Source organism: Podarcis gaigeae (assembly GCF_964106915.1).
Source record: "Podarcis gaigeae genome assembly, chromosome: 18".
Lineage (NCBI taxonomy): Eukaryota > Metazoa > Chordata > Lepidosauria > Squamata > Lacertidae > Podarcis > Podarcis gaigeae.
The window spans coordinates 5,725,593-5,740,974 of NC_139696.1; the positions used below are offsets into that span (position 1 = coordinate 5,725,593).

General features: G+C 49.1%; 1 protein-coding gene across 4 annotated transcripts in view; it reads left to right on the plus strand.

Annotated features, from left to right (window-relative positions):
* FBN3 (fibrillin 3) overlaps nucleotides 1-15,382 on the plus strand; it is a 171,759-nt gene that overhangs the window by 131,176 nt on the left and 25,201 nt on the right. For 3 of the 4 annotated variants that reach the window (XM_083720127.1, XM_083720129.1, XM_083720128.1), the window contains 5 exons: nucleotides 3,499-3,615; nucleotides 5,962-6,090; nucleotides 8,346-8,465; nucleotides 10,950-11,075; nucleotides 13,808-13,960. The exons of the other annotated variant lie outside the window; for it this stretch is intronic. In XM_083720127.1, the coding sequence (XP_083576253.1) occupies nucleotides 3,499-3,615; nucleotides 5,962-6,090; nucleotides 8,346-8,465; nucleotides 10,950-11,075; nucleotides 13,808-13,960 (645 nt within the window). The remainder of the gene's footprint in view (nucleotides 1-3,498; nucleotides 3,616-5,961; nucleotides 6,091-8,345; nucleotides 8,466-10,949; nucleotides 11,076-13,807; nucleotides 13,961-15,382) is intronic. 4 annotated transcript variants of the gene reach the window in all.

Here is a 15,382-nt window from a genome sequence, read left to right on the forward strand (position 1 = left end):
TTCTTCTCCCTCTGGCCTGTCTGCATGCTGCCGATTTTGCACTTGAGCAGGGGAACTCACTACCACATGACGACCACCACTTTGGATGGCTTTGAAAGAAAACAAAGAAGGCAAATTGGGGAAAAAATGTTTAAAGAAAAGAAGACTGGCAAAATAAATTATTGAGCTATGCAGGGCAAATTATTACCAAAAAAAAGGGCAATTGTTTAAAGCATATTTTTTTAAGCTTTGTGTGCAGATTTTTTTACATTAGTATAACTTTTAAAAGTCACTTGTAATAAGATGAAGAAGGTTTTAAAATTGGATTGTTAAGTATATAAGGTTTTATGGGCGTGCATAAGCAAATATATTATAATGGAACCAAGAGGGGGAATGGAGGGAAGTTGATCAAAATTTATGGTTTGATTTGGTTATGGGTTTTTGTTTTTGTACAGTGGTGCCCCGCAAGACCAATGCCTTGCAAGACGAAAACCCCGCTAGACGAAAGGGTTTTTCGTTTTTCGATGTGCTTCGCAAGACGAATTTCCCTATGGGCTTGCTTCGCAAGGCGAAAAAACTGCTAGACGAAGAGACTCGCGGAACGGATTATTTTCGTCTTGCGAGGCACCACTGTATTGCTATTTTTGGGAGATCAATAAATTGTTATCAATTGTATCTCAAGCCATTTGCCCATGTTGCCATGCAACCAGTCCATGCAGAATGTAGGAACCCTATATAGAAACTTGCTATAACATGAAATAGTAGTTAGCATCATATGTTTGCACCTAATAATTATAAATAGAAGAATGTAGGCACCCTATATATAGAAAGGAGCAAACCAGTGATATTTTAGGGAGCAGACGAGGCCCATGACTTACATCATCGAACCCTGGACAACACAAAACACTGTTGCTGGATGTAGGTTTTATTTTATTTGTTTTTTCTCTTATATTTTGGAAATGTACCGTATTTTTCCTTCTATAACACGCAGATTTTTTCTTCTAAAAAGGAAGGGGAAATGTCTGTGCGTGTTATAGAGCGAATGTGTGGTCCCTGGAGCCGAAAAATCATGCAAAAATCAAATCGCGGCGCTGCACGCTGCACGGAGAAGCGAAACCTGAAAAGAGGAAGCGGCTGCTTTCCTGCATTCTGCCTCAGGGTCTTACTGCCCACCCTCCTCTGTTTCGTTGCTGTGTTTGCTGAAACGGAACAAAGAGCAGGGAAAGCCCCTCCCCTCCAGGCAAGCTCCGGTGCTGCTGCGGGAGAGGGAGAGAGAGGGGGGAAGGGAGAGAGGGGGGAGGGGGAGGGAGAGAGAGAGGGGGGAGGGAGAGAGAGGGAGGGAGGGAGGGAGGGAGGGAGAGAGAGAGAGAGAGAGAGAGAGAGAGAGAGAGAGAGAGAGATGGCTGGCTTGGGTGGGGGGAAACTTTTGCCTTTCTTTCCTCCCTCCCGTTAAATCCCTCTCCTGCATTCTTAGCTAGCTGCTTCTCTGCACACCCCTCTAATGCCCCTTCTTTGTTTTTCCTTCGCTCCCCACTTAAAATGTGGTTACAAAGCATGGATCCTCAGGATCTTTGCATTGGGGCACCCCAAATTCACCATCAGATCACATAGCATGTCCATGGCTACAGCCTGCACCAAAAAAATCACGCACCCACTGTTGCCTGGGGCTGCAATGGTGCAAAAATGTGGTTAAAAAGCATGGATCCACAGGGATTCTCAGGATCCTTGCATTGGGTCACCCCAAATTCACCATCAGATCACATAGCATGTCCATGGCTACAGCCTGCCCCCCCAAAATCACGCACCCACTGTTCCCTGGGGCTGCAATGGTGCAAAAATGTGGTTAAAAAGCATGGATCCACAGGGATTCTCAGGATTTTGGCATTGGGTCACCCCAAATTCACCATCAGATCACATAGCATGTCCATGGCTACAGCCTGCCCCCCAAAAAATCACGCACCCACTGTTGCCTGGGGCTGCAATGGTGCAAAAATGTGGTTAAAAAGCATGGATCCACAGGAATTCTCAGGATTTTGGCATTGGGTCACCCCAAATTCACCATCAGATCACATAGCATGTCCATGGCTACAGCCTGCCCCCCCCCCCAAATCACATACCCACTGTTGCCTGGGGCTGCAATGGTGCAAAAACGTGGTTACAAACCATGGATCCACATGGATCCTCAGGATCTTTGCATTGGGTCAGCCCAAATTCACCATCAGAGCACATAGCATGTCCATGGCTACAGCCTGCCCCCCAAAAATCACGCACCCACTGTTGCCTGGGGCTGCAATGGTGCAAAAACGTGGTTACAAACCATGGATCCACAGGAATTCTCAGGATTTTGGCATTGGGTCACCCCAAATTCACCATCAGATCACATAGCATGTCCATGGCTACAGCCTGCCCCCCCCCCAAATCACATACCCACTGTTGCCTGGGGCATCAGATCACATGTCTGTGGCCACAGCATGAAGCACAAAAATGATACATCCACTGTTTCATTCAGAATGTTTTTTCCCTTGTTTTCCTCCTCTAAAAACGATGTGCGTGTTATGGTCAGGTGCATGTTATAGAGCGAAAAATACGGTACATCCAGTGTTTTCTTTTCCTTTAAATTTTTTTGGGGGCCCCCAAGAGAGTGGGGCCCTAAGCTATAGCTTGTTTAGCTTATATGTAAATCCAGCACTGGCTGTATACAATGCAGAGTTAATCATTCTGGGTTGTCCTTAGGATCTCTTCCAAGGCTCTGAAGTGCATCAATCGACGTTACATCTTTTTTTTTTTTAATAGAAATTTTTATTAAGATTTTAAAGGTTACAGAAAAAAAAGAATAATAAGGAATAAAAAGAGGACAATCAAAAATGAAAAAAATGAAAAAACAATACATATACAAAAAAGACATAATCAAAAAACCGAAAAAGATAAAAGAAAAAGAAATAAAAAAAACAAGTCAAACCTTTAACTCACTTAATTACATTCACTTATTTCCTTGACTTCCTCATGCCTCCCATTTTTGTATTCTAATTCAATTAGATATTCCAGCAAATCCTTCCAACTTTGTTTTAATCCCAGTAATTTATCTTAGCATACTATAATTCCCCTCTTTATGTTCTAATTCATATAAATATTTCAACAAATCCTTCATCTTATTTTTATCCTTATATCTTATCTTATTATACTATAATTTTCCATTCTTTCTTTCACCAAATAACCATCCACTTTTACTTTATCCAATCTTAACTCTCATCCAAACCTATATATCTGTACTTATTCTTAAGACGTTTCCCCTAAGGTCAAAAAAGATTCCATTCCACGATTTCCCCATCTCTCGTTAAAAAAAAACAAGAAACAAATTATATTATATACACTTTAAATTCCCAACTTTCTCCACCAGATCCCCTCCCCGGTTTCGGCCCCCAGAAAAAATCCATCAATCTCGGAAAACCATCAACCCGGAGATCTTAAATCCGCAATCGACGTCACATCAATCCCCTCTCGCTGTTTTTGCATCCACAGACATCGACGAGTGCGACCGCCAGCCCTGCGGGAATGGGACATGCAAGAACACTGTCGGCTCCTACAATTGCCTCTGCTTCCCCGGGTTTGAGCTAACCCACAACAACGACTGCATGGGTAAGAGCAAGGGCAGGGCGCCTTGGGCCCGAGGACTGAGTGCGGCCCTCCAAGCCTTTCCGCCTGGCCCTCAGGACTCTCCACAGGCCACACCCCCTTCCCTAAGCCACACCCCTCGCTGATCCAGCTTCACATCCTCCTCGGGCGTTTTCTCCTGGAATAGAGTCGCAGAATCGTAGGCCTGTAGAGTTATAGACTCATTGAATTATAGACTCATTCAGACCAACCCCCTGCGATGTGGGAATCTCAACTAAAGTATCCAGGACAGATGGCCATCATACCGCTGCTTAAAAACCTCCAAGGAAGAAGAGTCCACAAACTACCGAGGGAAACAGTTCCATAGAATTGGAAGGGATCCATAGGGTCATCCAGTCCAACTCTCTTTAATGCAGGAATCAATAATAATAATTTATTACTGGTACCCCTTCCATATAACTGGGTTGCCCCAGCTGCTCTGGGAGCCTTGCAGCAAAACATAAAAGAACACAACAAAACCTCAGGCACTAAAAGCTTCCCTATACAGATATCTTTGGAAAGTTGTATAGTTCTTTATCTGCTTGACATCTGAGGGCGTTCCACCAAGGGAGGGTGCCACCACTGAGAAGGCCCTCTGCCTGTTTCCTTGTAACCTCACTTCTGGCAGTGAGGTAACCGCCAGAAGGCCCTCGGAGCTGGACCTCAGTGTCCGGGCTGGATGATGGGAGTGGAGATGCTCCTTCAGGTATACAGGGCCATTTAGGGATTTCAAGGTCAGCACCAACACTTTGAATTGGGCTCGGAAACGTCCTGGGAGCCAGCATAGATCCTTTGATACCAGTGTTACATGGTCCCAGCGGCCACTCCAAGTCACCAGTTTATCAGCTGCAATCAGGATTAACTGTAGTTTCCAAGTCACCTTCAAAGGCAGCACTTGAAATCACGTCAGTGCAAGTAGATAAATAGGTACCACTGTGGTGGGAAGGTAAACGGCGTTTCCGTGCGCTCTGGTTTCCGTCACGGTGTCCCGTTGCACCAGAAGCGGTTTAGTCCTGCTGGCCGCATGACCCGGAAAGCTGTCTGAGGAGAAACGCCAGCTCCCTCGGCCTGAAAGCGAGATGAGCGCCGCAACCCCAGAGTCAGACTGGACTTGACTGTCCAGGGGTCCTTTGCATTTACCTTTGATGATGAAGATAACAACTAGGACTAGCCACCTGAGAAACAGTTTCTATCCAAATGATAGATTTTGGTTTGAAACACAGTGTAAGGTAGTCACTGTGGAAGTATATTGTATTCAATTATGGGGTATCAGAGTTTTTAGGGGGTTAACCAGGCTGGGATAGCTGAGATAGCAGGCTTGTTGGTTTTTGAATGTCTGATGTAGATTTTTTCAATTTCGTTGTTCTGTATGGGATAATAATAATAATAATAATAATAATAATAATAATAATAATATCCTGCCCATCTTACTTTCCCCCAACCACTCTGGGTGGCTTCCAATATCTATAAAAACATAATAAAACATGACACATTAAAAACCTTCCTCATTCAGGGCTGCCTTCCAATATCTTCTAAAGCAAATGAATCAAAGCTAATGCGATTCCAAACTCCCAGAATGCCTCTGGATAGAGGATGCAGAGATTTGTGTAGAAACCAGTAGGTTTTTCCATCGATCCCTTCCACCTTTGCTTCTGGCCTCACCCGCCCCAGCTCACGGCCCTCAGGAGGATATGTCAGCCCTTGGGTTGCGAACCATAGCTGTCAACCGTCCCTTATTTGGCGGGAAAGTCCCTTATCCCAGCGCCGTGTCCCGCTGCTGTCCCTTATTGATGATGTCCCTTCAATTTCCCGGGTTTCAAAGGACGCAGCTCCCCTCCCTCCCTCCCTCCCTGCCGGCCAGGGAGGAGGGAGGTTCCAACTTTGTTGCTTGGCTCACAATAAGGAGTCTAAGAACGACTGGGGGGTGGAGCTTGCATGCCTTGCGCCAATCAAATCGGCCGCGCTGCCTGGGGACTCACCTTTGCTCAGCGCTTCCCAGCGGAGAGGTGACGGTGGTTTTCCTTGCTGCATCCCCTTTGCCGGGTTGCTGCGCTGTGGGAACCACCGCTTGAGGCTTCGTTTGGCTGCTGGCTGGGCTTTCTGCTTTTGGCTAGGAGGGGCTCAGAAGTTGAACATACCTGTGCTCTGAAAATCCCTTATTTTGGCTGCTGATCCCTTATTTTCGAGGCTGCTGGTCCCTTATTTTCAAATCTGTGACAGCTATGTTGCGAACTGCTCTAGATTCCTGCAGTAGGAGGTGGCTCGGCCATCTTACAGGGACGCACTTTGCCGGCGCAACTCCACGCTCACGTTCTCTCTCTCCCCCCGCAGACATCGACGAATGCTCCTCTCTGGCGGGGCAGGTGTGTCGGAACGGGCAGTGCATTAACAACATTGGTTCTTTCCGGTGCCTCTGCCAGGAGGGCTACGACCACACGCCGGACGGCAAGAACTGCGTCGGTGGGTGTCTTCTGGATCCTCTCCCTGGAGGCCCCACAGGAAGGGTGGGGTGGTCCAAGCAGGGTGGGACGCCCCCAGAGGGAATCCATCCCACCAACCGGCAACAAGCAAGACATCTCTTTGTGGAAGAGGGCAGGGCAGCCTCTTTGCTTCCAGACTCTCGAATGAGGCATAGGATCACAACAATGAGAAATCGAGCCTTTAGTGTCATTGGCTCAGTCCTGCGGAACTCCCTGCCACTAGAAATTCAGCAGAGTTTCTGTTATGCAGTGGTACCTCGGGTTAAGTACTTAATTCGTTCCGGAGGTCTGTTCTTAACCTGAAACTGTTCTTAACCTGAAGCACCACTTTAGCTAATGGGGCCTCCCGCTGCTGCTGCACTGCCAAAGCACGATTTCTGTTCTTATCCTGAAGCAAAGTTGTTAACCTGAAGCACTATTTCTGGGTTAGCGGAGTGTGTAACATGAAGCTTATGTAACCTGAAGCGTATGTAACCCGAGGTACCACTGTATTCTATTTGCTTTATTCATTTATAATAATAAAAAATAATTACCGTATTTTTCGCTCTATAAGACACACTTTTTGCCTCCTAAAAAGTAAGGGGAAATGTGTGTACGTCTTATGGAGCGAATGCAGGCTGCGCAGCTATCACTGTGCAGCAGTCCCTCTTGGTGTTCTGGCTTCAGCAATAGCCTCTTCAACAACATTTGATTCAGAATATTCTTTTTCTTGTTTTCCTCCTCTAAAAACTAGCTGTGTCTTATGGCCGGGTGCGTCTTATAGAGCGAAAAATACAGTATATACTGCAGTGTCTTTTAAAAATATATCAGAGCGGTTTACAGCAATAAAATATAACAGTACAATTTAAAAAAAACATATTTAATAGACACCGTTGAGGAGGGGTGCATTCTTAAGCGCCTACATCGCAGAAGAGTTTCCAGCAGGAGTTTAAAAGCTGGCAGAAAAGGCGCCTGCTGAATTTATAGTGGCAGGGAGTTCCGCAGGACTGGGCCAATGACACGAAAGGCTCAATTTCTCATCGTTGTCCAGTGAACTTCACCAACTCAGGGAAAGACCCAAGGGCGTTCCTGCATCTCTGCGATCAAACTGGGATGTAAGGGATCAGGCGATTTGTTGAGGTACCCTAGCCCTAAGTGTCCAGGGCTTCCTAAAGGAATGCAAGGGCTTTTAATCTGACCAGCTGTCATGGAGGCAGAGGTGGGGTTGGAGGCACCAGCCGGGGAACCCCCAAGGAAACCCCCAGGGGAAGAAGGCTCAGGGCCCGGGGACTGGTGGCAGGACAACGACGAATGGTCAGAGGGAGAAGGAGGAACAGATTAGGAGGAACAGGTGTCGGAAATCAAGCCTATCTCGGGAGTAACTGGCAACACTCCCAGGCACCCGGCTTGGTCTCCTGTTGACCTCCCTGGCTGGATTCCCCAGCAAGATCCAGGCTAGGTCGCGATAGGCGATTCTTCTCAGCATGAGAAGAACACACCCCCTCCCTCCTGCTCTCCCGGCAGGGAAAAGGAGATAGACAGAAAACGTTTTTACATGCTTTTATTTCTGTCTTTGAAGCATTACAGAAAACATGACTGCTCTCCTCAAGCTCCAGCAGTCGAGAGACAAACACTTCCTGTACAAGAGCTCATATTACACTCTGAGCTAATTCCGGTGCATCGCCCTGTGTTTTGACTGTCCCTCTGTTTCCCACGGAACAGTCCCAACATTCCATCATGTGATGTTTTCAAGCTAGCAGTTTGCAGCTGCATTGCTTCTATATCGTAACAGTCGGAAGGTGATGTGGGAACAGGGTTTAGTCAGAAGTCTAGAATCAGAGGGACGCGGGTGGCGCTGTGGGTTAAACCACAGAGCCTAGGACTTGCCAATCAGAAGGTTGGCGGTTCGAATCCCCGCGACGGGGTGAGCTCCTGTTGCTCGGTCCCTGCTCCTGCCAACCTAGTACATCAAAAGTGCAAGTAGATAAATAGGTACCACTCTGGCGGGAAGGTAAACGGCATTTCAGTGTGCTGCTCTGGTTCTCCAGAAGCGGCTTAGTCCTGCTGGCCACATGACCCGGAAGATATACGCCGGCTCCCTCGGCCAATAAAGCGAGATGAGCGCCGCAACCCCAGAGTTGGCCACGACTGGACCTAATGATCAGGTGTCCCTTTACCTTTTAGTAGAATCAGAGGCAGAGGCTGGAGCTCCATTGGGTGACTCTCAACATCTCCCTCTTTCCTTCTTCCTCCCAGACATCAACGAATGTGTCAGTCTTCCCGGGACTTGCTCTCCGGGAACCTGCCAGAACCTCGAAGGCTCCTTCCGTTGCATCTGTCCGCCGGGTTATGAGGTCCAAAACGACAACTGCATCGGTAAGTTTCATTTTTGAAGCTGTCCCAGAAACTCCAGCGGGTGCAGAATGCTGCAGCGAGGCTCCTCACGTGGTCTCTGTCGGGAAATCAAGCCCATATCAGGAGAAGCTGGCAACAATCCCAGGCACCCGGCTTGAATCCCTGTTGACCTCCCTGGCTGCATTCCCCAGCAAGATCCAGGCGAGGTCTCGACAGGCGATTCTTCTCAAACATGAGAGGAACACCCCCCCTCTTTCCTGCCCCTTGGCAGGGGAAAGAGATAGACAGAAACGTATTTACATGCCTTTATTTCTGTCTTTGAAGCATTACAAAAAACATGACTGCTCTCTTCTAGCAGTGTAGAAACAAAACACTTCCTGTACTTCCGGGACAGGGACAAACGGAAGAGCTCATATTACACTCTGAGCTAATTCCAGTGCTTCGCACTGTGAGTTGACTGTCCTTCTGTTTCCCACGGACAGTCCCAACATTCCCATCATGTTTACTTTTCAAGCTAGCACTTTGCAGCTGCATTGCATCCATATCGTAACAGTCCCTGCCATGGGAGCATATTCACCCAGTGCTTTTCCAGCTGCACTGGCTCCCAGTGGAGTACAGGGTCAGATTTAAGGTGCTGGTTTTGACCTTTAAAGCCCTTCACGGCCTAGGACCCTCGTAACTACAGGATCGGCTCTCCCGGTATGCCCCACGGAGAGCCTCAAGGTCCATAGATAGCAACACCCTAATGGTCCCAGGCCCTAAGGAAGTTAGATTGGCTTCAACCAGAGCCAGGGCCTTTTCAACACAGGCTCCGGCCTGGTGGAACGCTCTGCCTCATGAGACCAGGGCCCTGCGGGACCTGATTTCTTTCCACAGGGCCTGTAAGACAGAGTTGTTCCTCTTGGCCTTTGGCTTGGAGCCAATTTGATTCCCTCCCCCTCTTTCTTTTTCCTCCTGTGATGAGGCTCCATCTTAATATTTTAATGTTTCAATATTTTAATGTTGTATTTTAATCTTGTTTTTAAGTTGTATTCATTCAACTTGTTTTTATTATTGCTTGTTAGCTGCCCTGAGCCCGGCCTTGGCTGGGGAGGGCGGGGTATAAATAAAAATTATTATTATTATTATTATTATTATTATTATTATTATTATTATTAAAAGCTCTTTCTTCACTCCTTCTCCATGGTTTGTTGTGGCTGAAGCCGGGCTCGGGAAACCTTGGTTTGTTTTTGCTGCAGAACATATCAGTGAGTTTGAATAAAGCAAAATCGACGAGATATAAATGGTTGTGCCCGGTTAAATTCTACCAACTGAAATGAATGTATCTAAGTTAAGAACATGGGCAGCTGCTTGGTCCATCTACCTCAATGTCGTTTACACTGGCTGGCAGCTGCTCTCCAGGGTTTCAGGAAAAAGAACGTTCCCAGCACAGCTGGACTCGAACCTGGAGCCTTCTCCATCCAAAGCCTTACCACTGAGCTGGGCACCCAGTTGTTTAGTCGTTTAGTCGTGTCCGCCTCTTTGTGACCCCCTGGACCAGAGCACGCCAGGCCCTCCTGTCTTCCACTGCCTCCCGCAGTTTGGTCAAACTCATGCTGGTAGCTTCGAGAACACTGTCCCACCATCTCGTCCTCTGTCATCCCCTTCTCCTTGTGCCCTCCATCTTTCCCAGCATCAGGGTCTTTTCTAGGGAGTCTTCTCTTCTCATGAGGTGGCCAAAGTACTGGAGCCTCAGCTTCAGGATCTGTCCTTCCAGTAAGCACTCAGGGCTGATATCCTTCAGAATGGAGAGGTTTGATCTTCTTGCAGTCCATGGGACTCTCAAGAGTCTCCTCCAGCACCAGAATTCAAAAGCATCCATTCTTCGGCGATCAGCCTTCTTGATGGTCCAGCTCTCACTTCCATACATCACTACTGGGAAAACCATGGCTTTAACTATACGGACCTTTGTTGGCAAGGTGATGTCTCTACTGGTGATGTCCCAGTTAGTCATGTCCTTTAATTCCACCGGGTCTTCTCTAAGTAGGGCTGACACTGGACGCAACTGCCAAAATAAGCTGGGGAAAGGATTTGAAAAAAACTGTTCCATAAACATGCATACCTTGGTTCTCAAACGCCTTGGCTCCCAAACAAATTGGCCCATGAACGATCGAAACCCAGAAGTGAGTGTTCTGATTTTCGAACGATTTTCGGAAGCCAAATATCTGACGCAGCTTCTGATTGGAGCCAATTGGAAGCTGCACCTTGGTTTTCGAACGGTTCCAGGAGTCAAATGGAATCGCGGAATGCATTCTGTTTGAGAACCAAGGCACAGCTGTATATTTGTGTTGCAGCTGACCTGTTGGTGAGTAGACCCATTGGTGTAAATGGACCCAAGAGTAGACCTGCTGGTGTCAATGGACCCAAGGCACCCTTTTATTTCACTTTGAGAAGGACTAACATTGGAGACAACCTGTTATTCTTTTAGCTGCTTTAACCAGCCTCCTGTTTTGTTGGTGTGAACAGATATCAATGAGTGTGAAGAGGAGCCCAACATCTGCCTCTTCGGAACCTGTACGAACACACCTGGAAGCTTCCAGTGCATCTGCCCACCTGGGTTTGTGCTCTCCGACAACGGCCGGCGCTGCTTCGGTGAGTGACTAGCCAGCGGCATGTCTTTCCCCACCCTGCCCTGGCCAGATCTCCATCCCCCCACCTCCTCTGGGACCATACTATCCTCTTGGTGATTTTTAAAGGTAAAGGGACCCCTGACCATTAGGTCCAGTCGTGGCCGACTCTGGGGTTGCGGCGCTCATCTCGCTTTATTGGCCGAGGGAGACAGTGTACAGCTTCCGGGTCATGTGGCCAGCAGGACTAAGCCGCTTCTGGCGAACCAGAGCAGCACACAGAAACGTGGTTTACCTTCCCGCCGGAGTGGTACCTATTTATCTACTTGCACTTTGACGTGTTTTCAAACTGCTAGGTTGGCAGAAGCAGGGACCGAGCAACGGGAGCTCACCCCGTCATTGCGGGGATTCGAACCGCCGACCTTCTGATCGGCAAGTCCTAGGCTTTGTGGTTTAACCCACAGTGCCACCCGCGTCCCAGTTTTGGTGATTGTTACCCAGAGGTAAACTGCTCCTGGCTAGAGAGGAGAACTAGCCCTGCTGTACATCGGGGAGGTCTCTTCCTTTAAATTCCTAGGAGTTTATCTCAGTGAAGACCTTACTTGGAAAATACAATGGTACCTCAGGTTACATACGCTTCAGGTTACAGACTCCGCTAACCCAGAAATAGTACCTCGGGTTAAGAACTTTGCTTCAGGATGAGAACAGAAATCGTGCTCCGGCGGTGCGTCAGCAGCGGGAGGCCCCATTAGCTAAAGCGGTGCTTCAGGTTAAGAACAGTTTCAGGTTAAGAACGGACCTCCGGAACGAATTAAGTACTTAACCCGAGGTACCACTGTAAGTGGGACGCGGGTGGCACTGTGGGTTAAACCACAGAGCCTAGAACTTGCCGATCAGAAGGTTGGCGGTTCAAATCCCCGTGACGGGGTGAGCTCCCGTTGCTCTGTCCCTGCTCCTGCCCACCTCGCAGTTCGAAAGCACATCAAAGTGCAAGTAGATAAATAGGTACCACTCTAGCGGGAAGGTAAACGGCGTTTCCGTGCGCTGCTTTGGTTCACCAGAAGCGGCTTAGTCTTGCTGGCCACATGACCCGGAAAGCTGTTTGTGGACAAACTCTGGCTCCCTCGGCCTGAAAGCAGAGATGAGCGCCCCAACCCCATAGTCGCCTTTGACTGGACTTACCATATTTTTCGCCCTATATGATGCACTTTTCCCCCTCCAAAAATGAAGGGGAAATGTGTGTGCGTCCTATGGGGCGAATGCAGGCTTTCGCTGAAGCCTGGAGAGCGAGAGGGGTCGGTGCGCACCAACCCCTCTCGCTCTCCAGGCTTCAGGAGAGCCCCACCGCCAGCCCCACAAACTTGGGGGACAGCAGGAGGCGCAGTGTTCCTTTCCCGCTGTCCTCCAACTTGGTTAGAAGGCTGGCAGAGGGTTTCCCCCTCCCCCAGCCCCGCAAGCTCCCAGAGCGATGCCTAAGCTGCACGCAGCTTCGGCATGGCTCTGGGTCCCGTTCTGGTCGCTGGGGGTGGGGGAAGCTCGGGCTTCCCCCGCCCCAGCCCTGCACCTGGGGGGGGGGGGAATTATTTTTTTCCCTTTATTCCCCCCCCAAAAAAAAATCTAGGTGCGTCCTATGGGCCGGTGCGTCCTATAGGGCGAAAAATACGGTAACTGTCCAGGGGTCCTTTACCTTTTACTGGGGGGCATGCCTCAGCAAGCATTTTAATGAAGCCACTGCTCCAGCTTGCGGGAGCTGGAGGCCGGGGGCTTGTTCAGCTAGGAAGCGGGCTTCCTTAAACCCCCACATCTCTGCTGATCGATGCCCCCCAGGAAAAGGAGTTCGCCCCCTGCCTCTGCTTCCGTGCCAAGGCAATGGCGGCGAATGAGGCAGGTGCCTCGTTTGCATGCTTCTTCGGACTTTGGACAAGGCAAAAGCTGCGCACAGGGATGCTCATGGTCTCCATGGCAACGGCTTTCTTCCTCCCTCCCTGCATCCTTTCCGACGTCATAAAATTTCACAATGTTTAGCTGGTGACATACAGCCTTGGCACTCGTCCGTCTTGGCTCCCGAACGATCAAAACCCGGGAGTGAGTGTTCTGGTTTGCGAACGTTCTTTGGAACCCGAACATCTGACGGGGCTTCCGATTGGCTGCAGGGACTTCCTCGAGCCAATCAGAAGCCACGCCTTGGTTTCTGGCCATTTTGGAAGTCGAACGGACTTCTGGAACGGATTCCGTCCGACTTCTGAGATTACCACTGTATCAGGATGCTGGAGAGCAGGTATTGCCCAGCCGTAATAGTAAAGGTAAAGGGACCCCTGACCATTAGGTCCAGTTGTGACCGACTCTGGGCTTGCGGTGCTCATCTCGCTTTATTGGCCGAGGGAGCCAGCGTACAGCTTCAGGGTCATGTGGCCAGCATGACTAAGCCGCTTCTGGCGAACCAGAGCTGCACACGGAAACACCGTTTACTTTCCCGCCAGAGCAGTACCTATTTATCTACTTGCCCTGGTGCGCTTTCGAACTGCTAGGTTGCAGGAGCAGGGACTGAGCAACGGGAGCTCACCCCGTCGCGGGGATTCGAACCGCCGACCTTCTGATCGGCAAGCCCTAGGCTCTGTGGTTTAACTCACAGCGCCAGCCGCGCCCCTCCAGCCCTCATAGGTTTACGGAAAAGCTTGAAGAAGAAAATTATCACCGGGGGCGGGAATGAGCAGCAATAATATAGGGCCGGTGCCCTGTTCTTCCTCTACCCTGCAGACACCCGGCAAAGCTTTTGCTTCACCCGCTTCGACAATGGCAAATGTTCCGTGCCAAAGGCCTTCAACACCACCAAAGCCCGGTGCTGCTGCAGCAAGATGCCCGGGGAAGGCTGGGGAGACCCTTGTGAGCTTTGCCCGCAGGAGGGCAACGGTAGGTGACCCAGCTGAGCTGGCCTGGCATGGAGAGAGTTTACGGGCGAACTGGATTCAGGGCCGGCCCACCCATTAGGTGGTTTGAAGCACCTGCCTCAGGCGGCATAATCCCAAAGGCCCATCTGCCAGTGAAGAAGGAAACAGCTCACAGACCCTCCAAGTTCCCTGTTTTCCAGAGACAGTCCCGGATTTACAGAAGCCGTCCCGGTTTCTGATTTGATCCCAGAATGTCCCACTTTTCCTTAGGACGTTCTTATTTTCATCAGAGTAATGTTGGAGGGGATGGAATAGGACGTCCCTATTTTCATTGGAGAAATGTTGGAGGGAATGGAATAGGACGTCCTTATTTTCATCAGAGAAATGTTGGAGGGGGTGGAATAGTTCAGGACATCCCTATTTTCGTTTGAGAAATGTTGGAAGATATGGAAAAGAACATCCCTCTTTTCATGGGAGAAATGTTGGAGGGTGTGGAATAGGACGTCCCTATTTTCATTGGAGAAATGTTGGAGGGAATGGAATAGGACATTCTTAGTTTTACTACAGGAGTGTGTGATGTGCTCTGGTCCATGGGGTCACGAAGAGTCGGACACGACTAAATGACTAAACAACAAAATTTTCATGGGAGAAACATTGGAGGGGATGGAATAGGACGTCCCTCTTTTCATGGGAGAAATGTTGGAGGGTGTGGAATAGAACGTCCCTAATTTCATGGGAGAAACATTGGAGGGGATGGAATAGGACGTCCCTAATTTCATGGGGGAAACATTGGAGGGGATGGAATAGGACGTCCCTATTTTCATGGAGGAAACGTTGGAGCATATGGAAAAGAACACCCCTCTTTTCATGGGAAAAATGTTGGAGGGTGTGGAATAGAACGTCCCTATTTTCTTCAGAGAAATGTTGGAAGCCATGAGGTCATGTGATCATCCGCAGAGACAGGCAGGCAGATGCAACCAACCAAGTCACACTCAGAGCAGACGATTGACCTGAATGCATTTAAAGTCTAGACTCAGCGGTGCTCTTCTGAGTATGGCTTAACGTCAGCAAGCACACAATCCAGGCGTCTTCCGTGTGCACCTAAACAACCTCAGACTGGCCTTCTCTCTGATTTCCACTGGTAATTCATTCCAGAGACCCAGAGCTGCAACACGAAAAGCCCAAATAAGATTTGTTTTTGTTTAGTCATGTCCAACTCTTCATGACCCCCTGGACCAGACCACGCCAGCCACTCCTGTCTTCCACTGCCTCCCGCAGTTTGGTCAAACTCATGCTGGTAGCTTCGAGAACACTGTCCCACCATCTCGTCCTCTGCCGTCCCCTTCTCCTTGTGCCCTCCATCTTCCCCAACATCAGGGTCTTTTCCAGGGAGTCTTCTCTTCTCATGAGGTGGCCAAAGTCTTGGAGCCTCAGCTTCAGGATC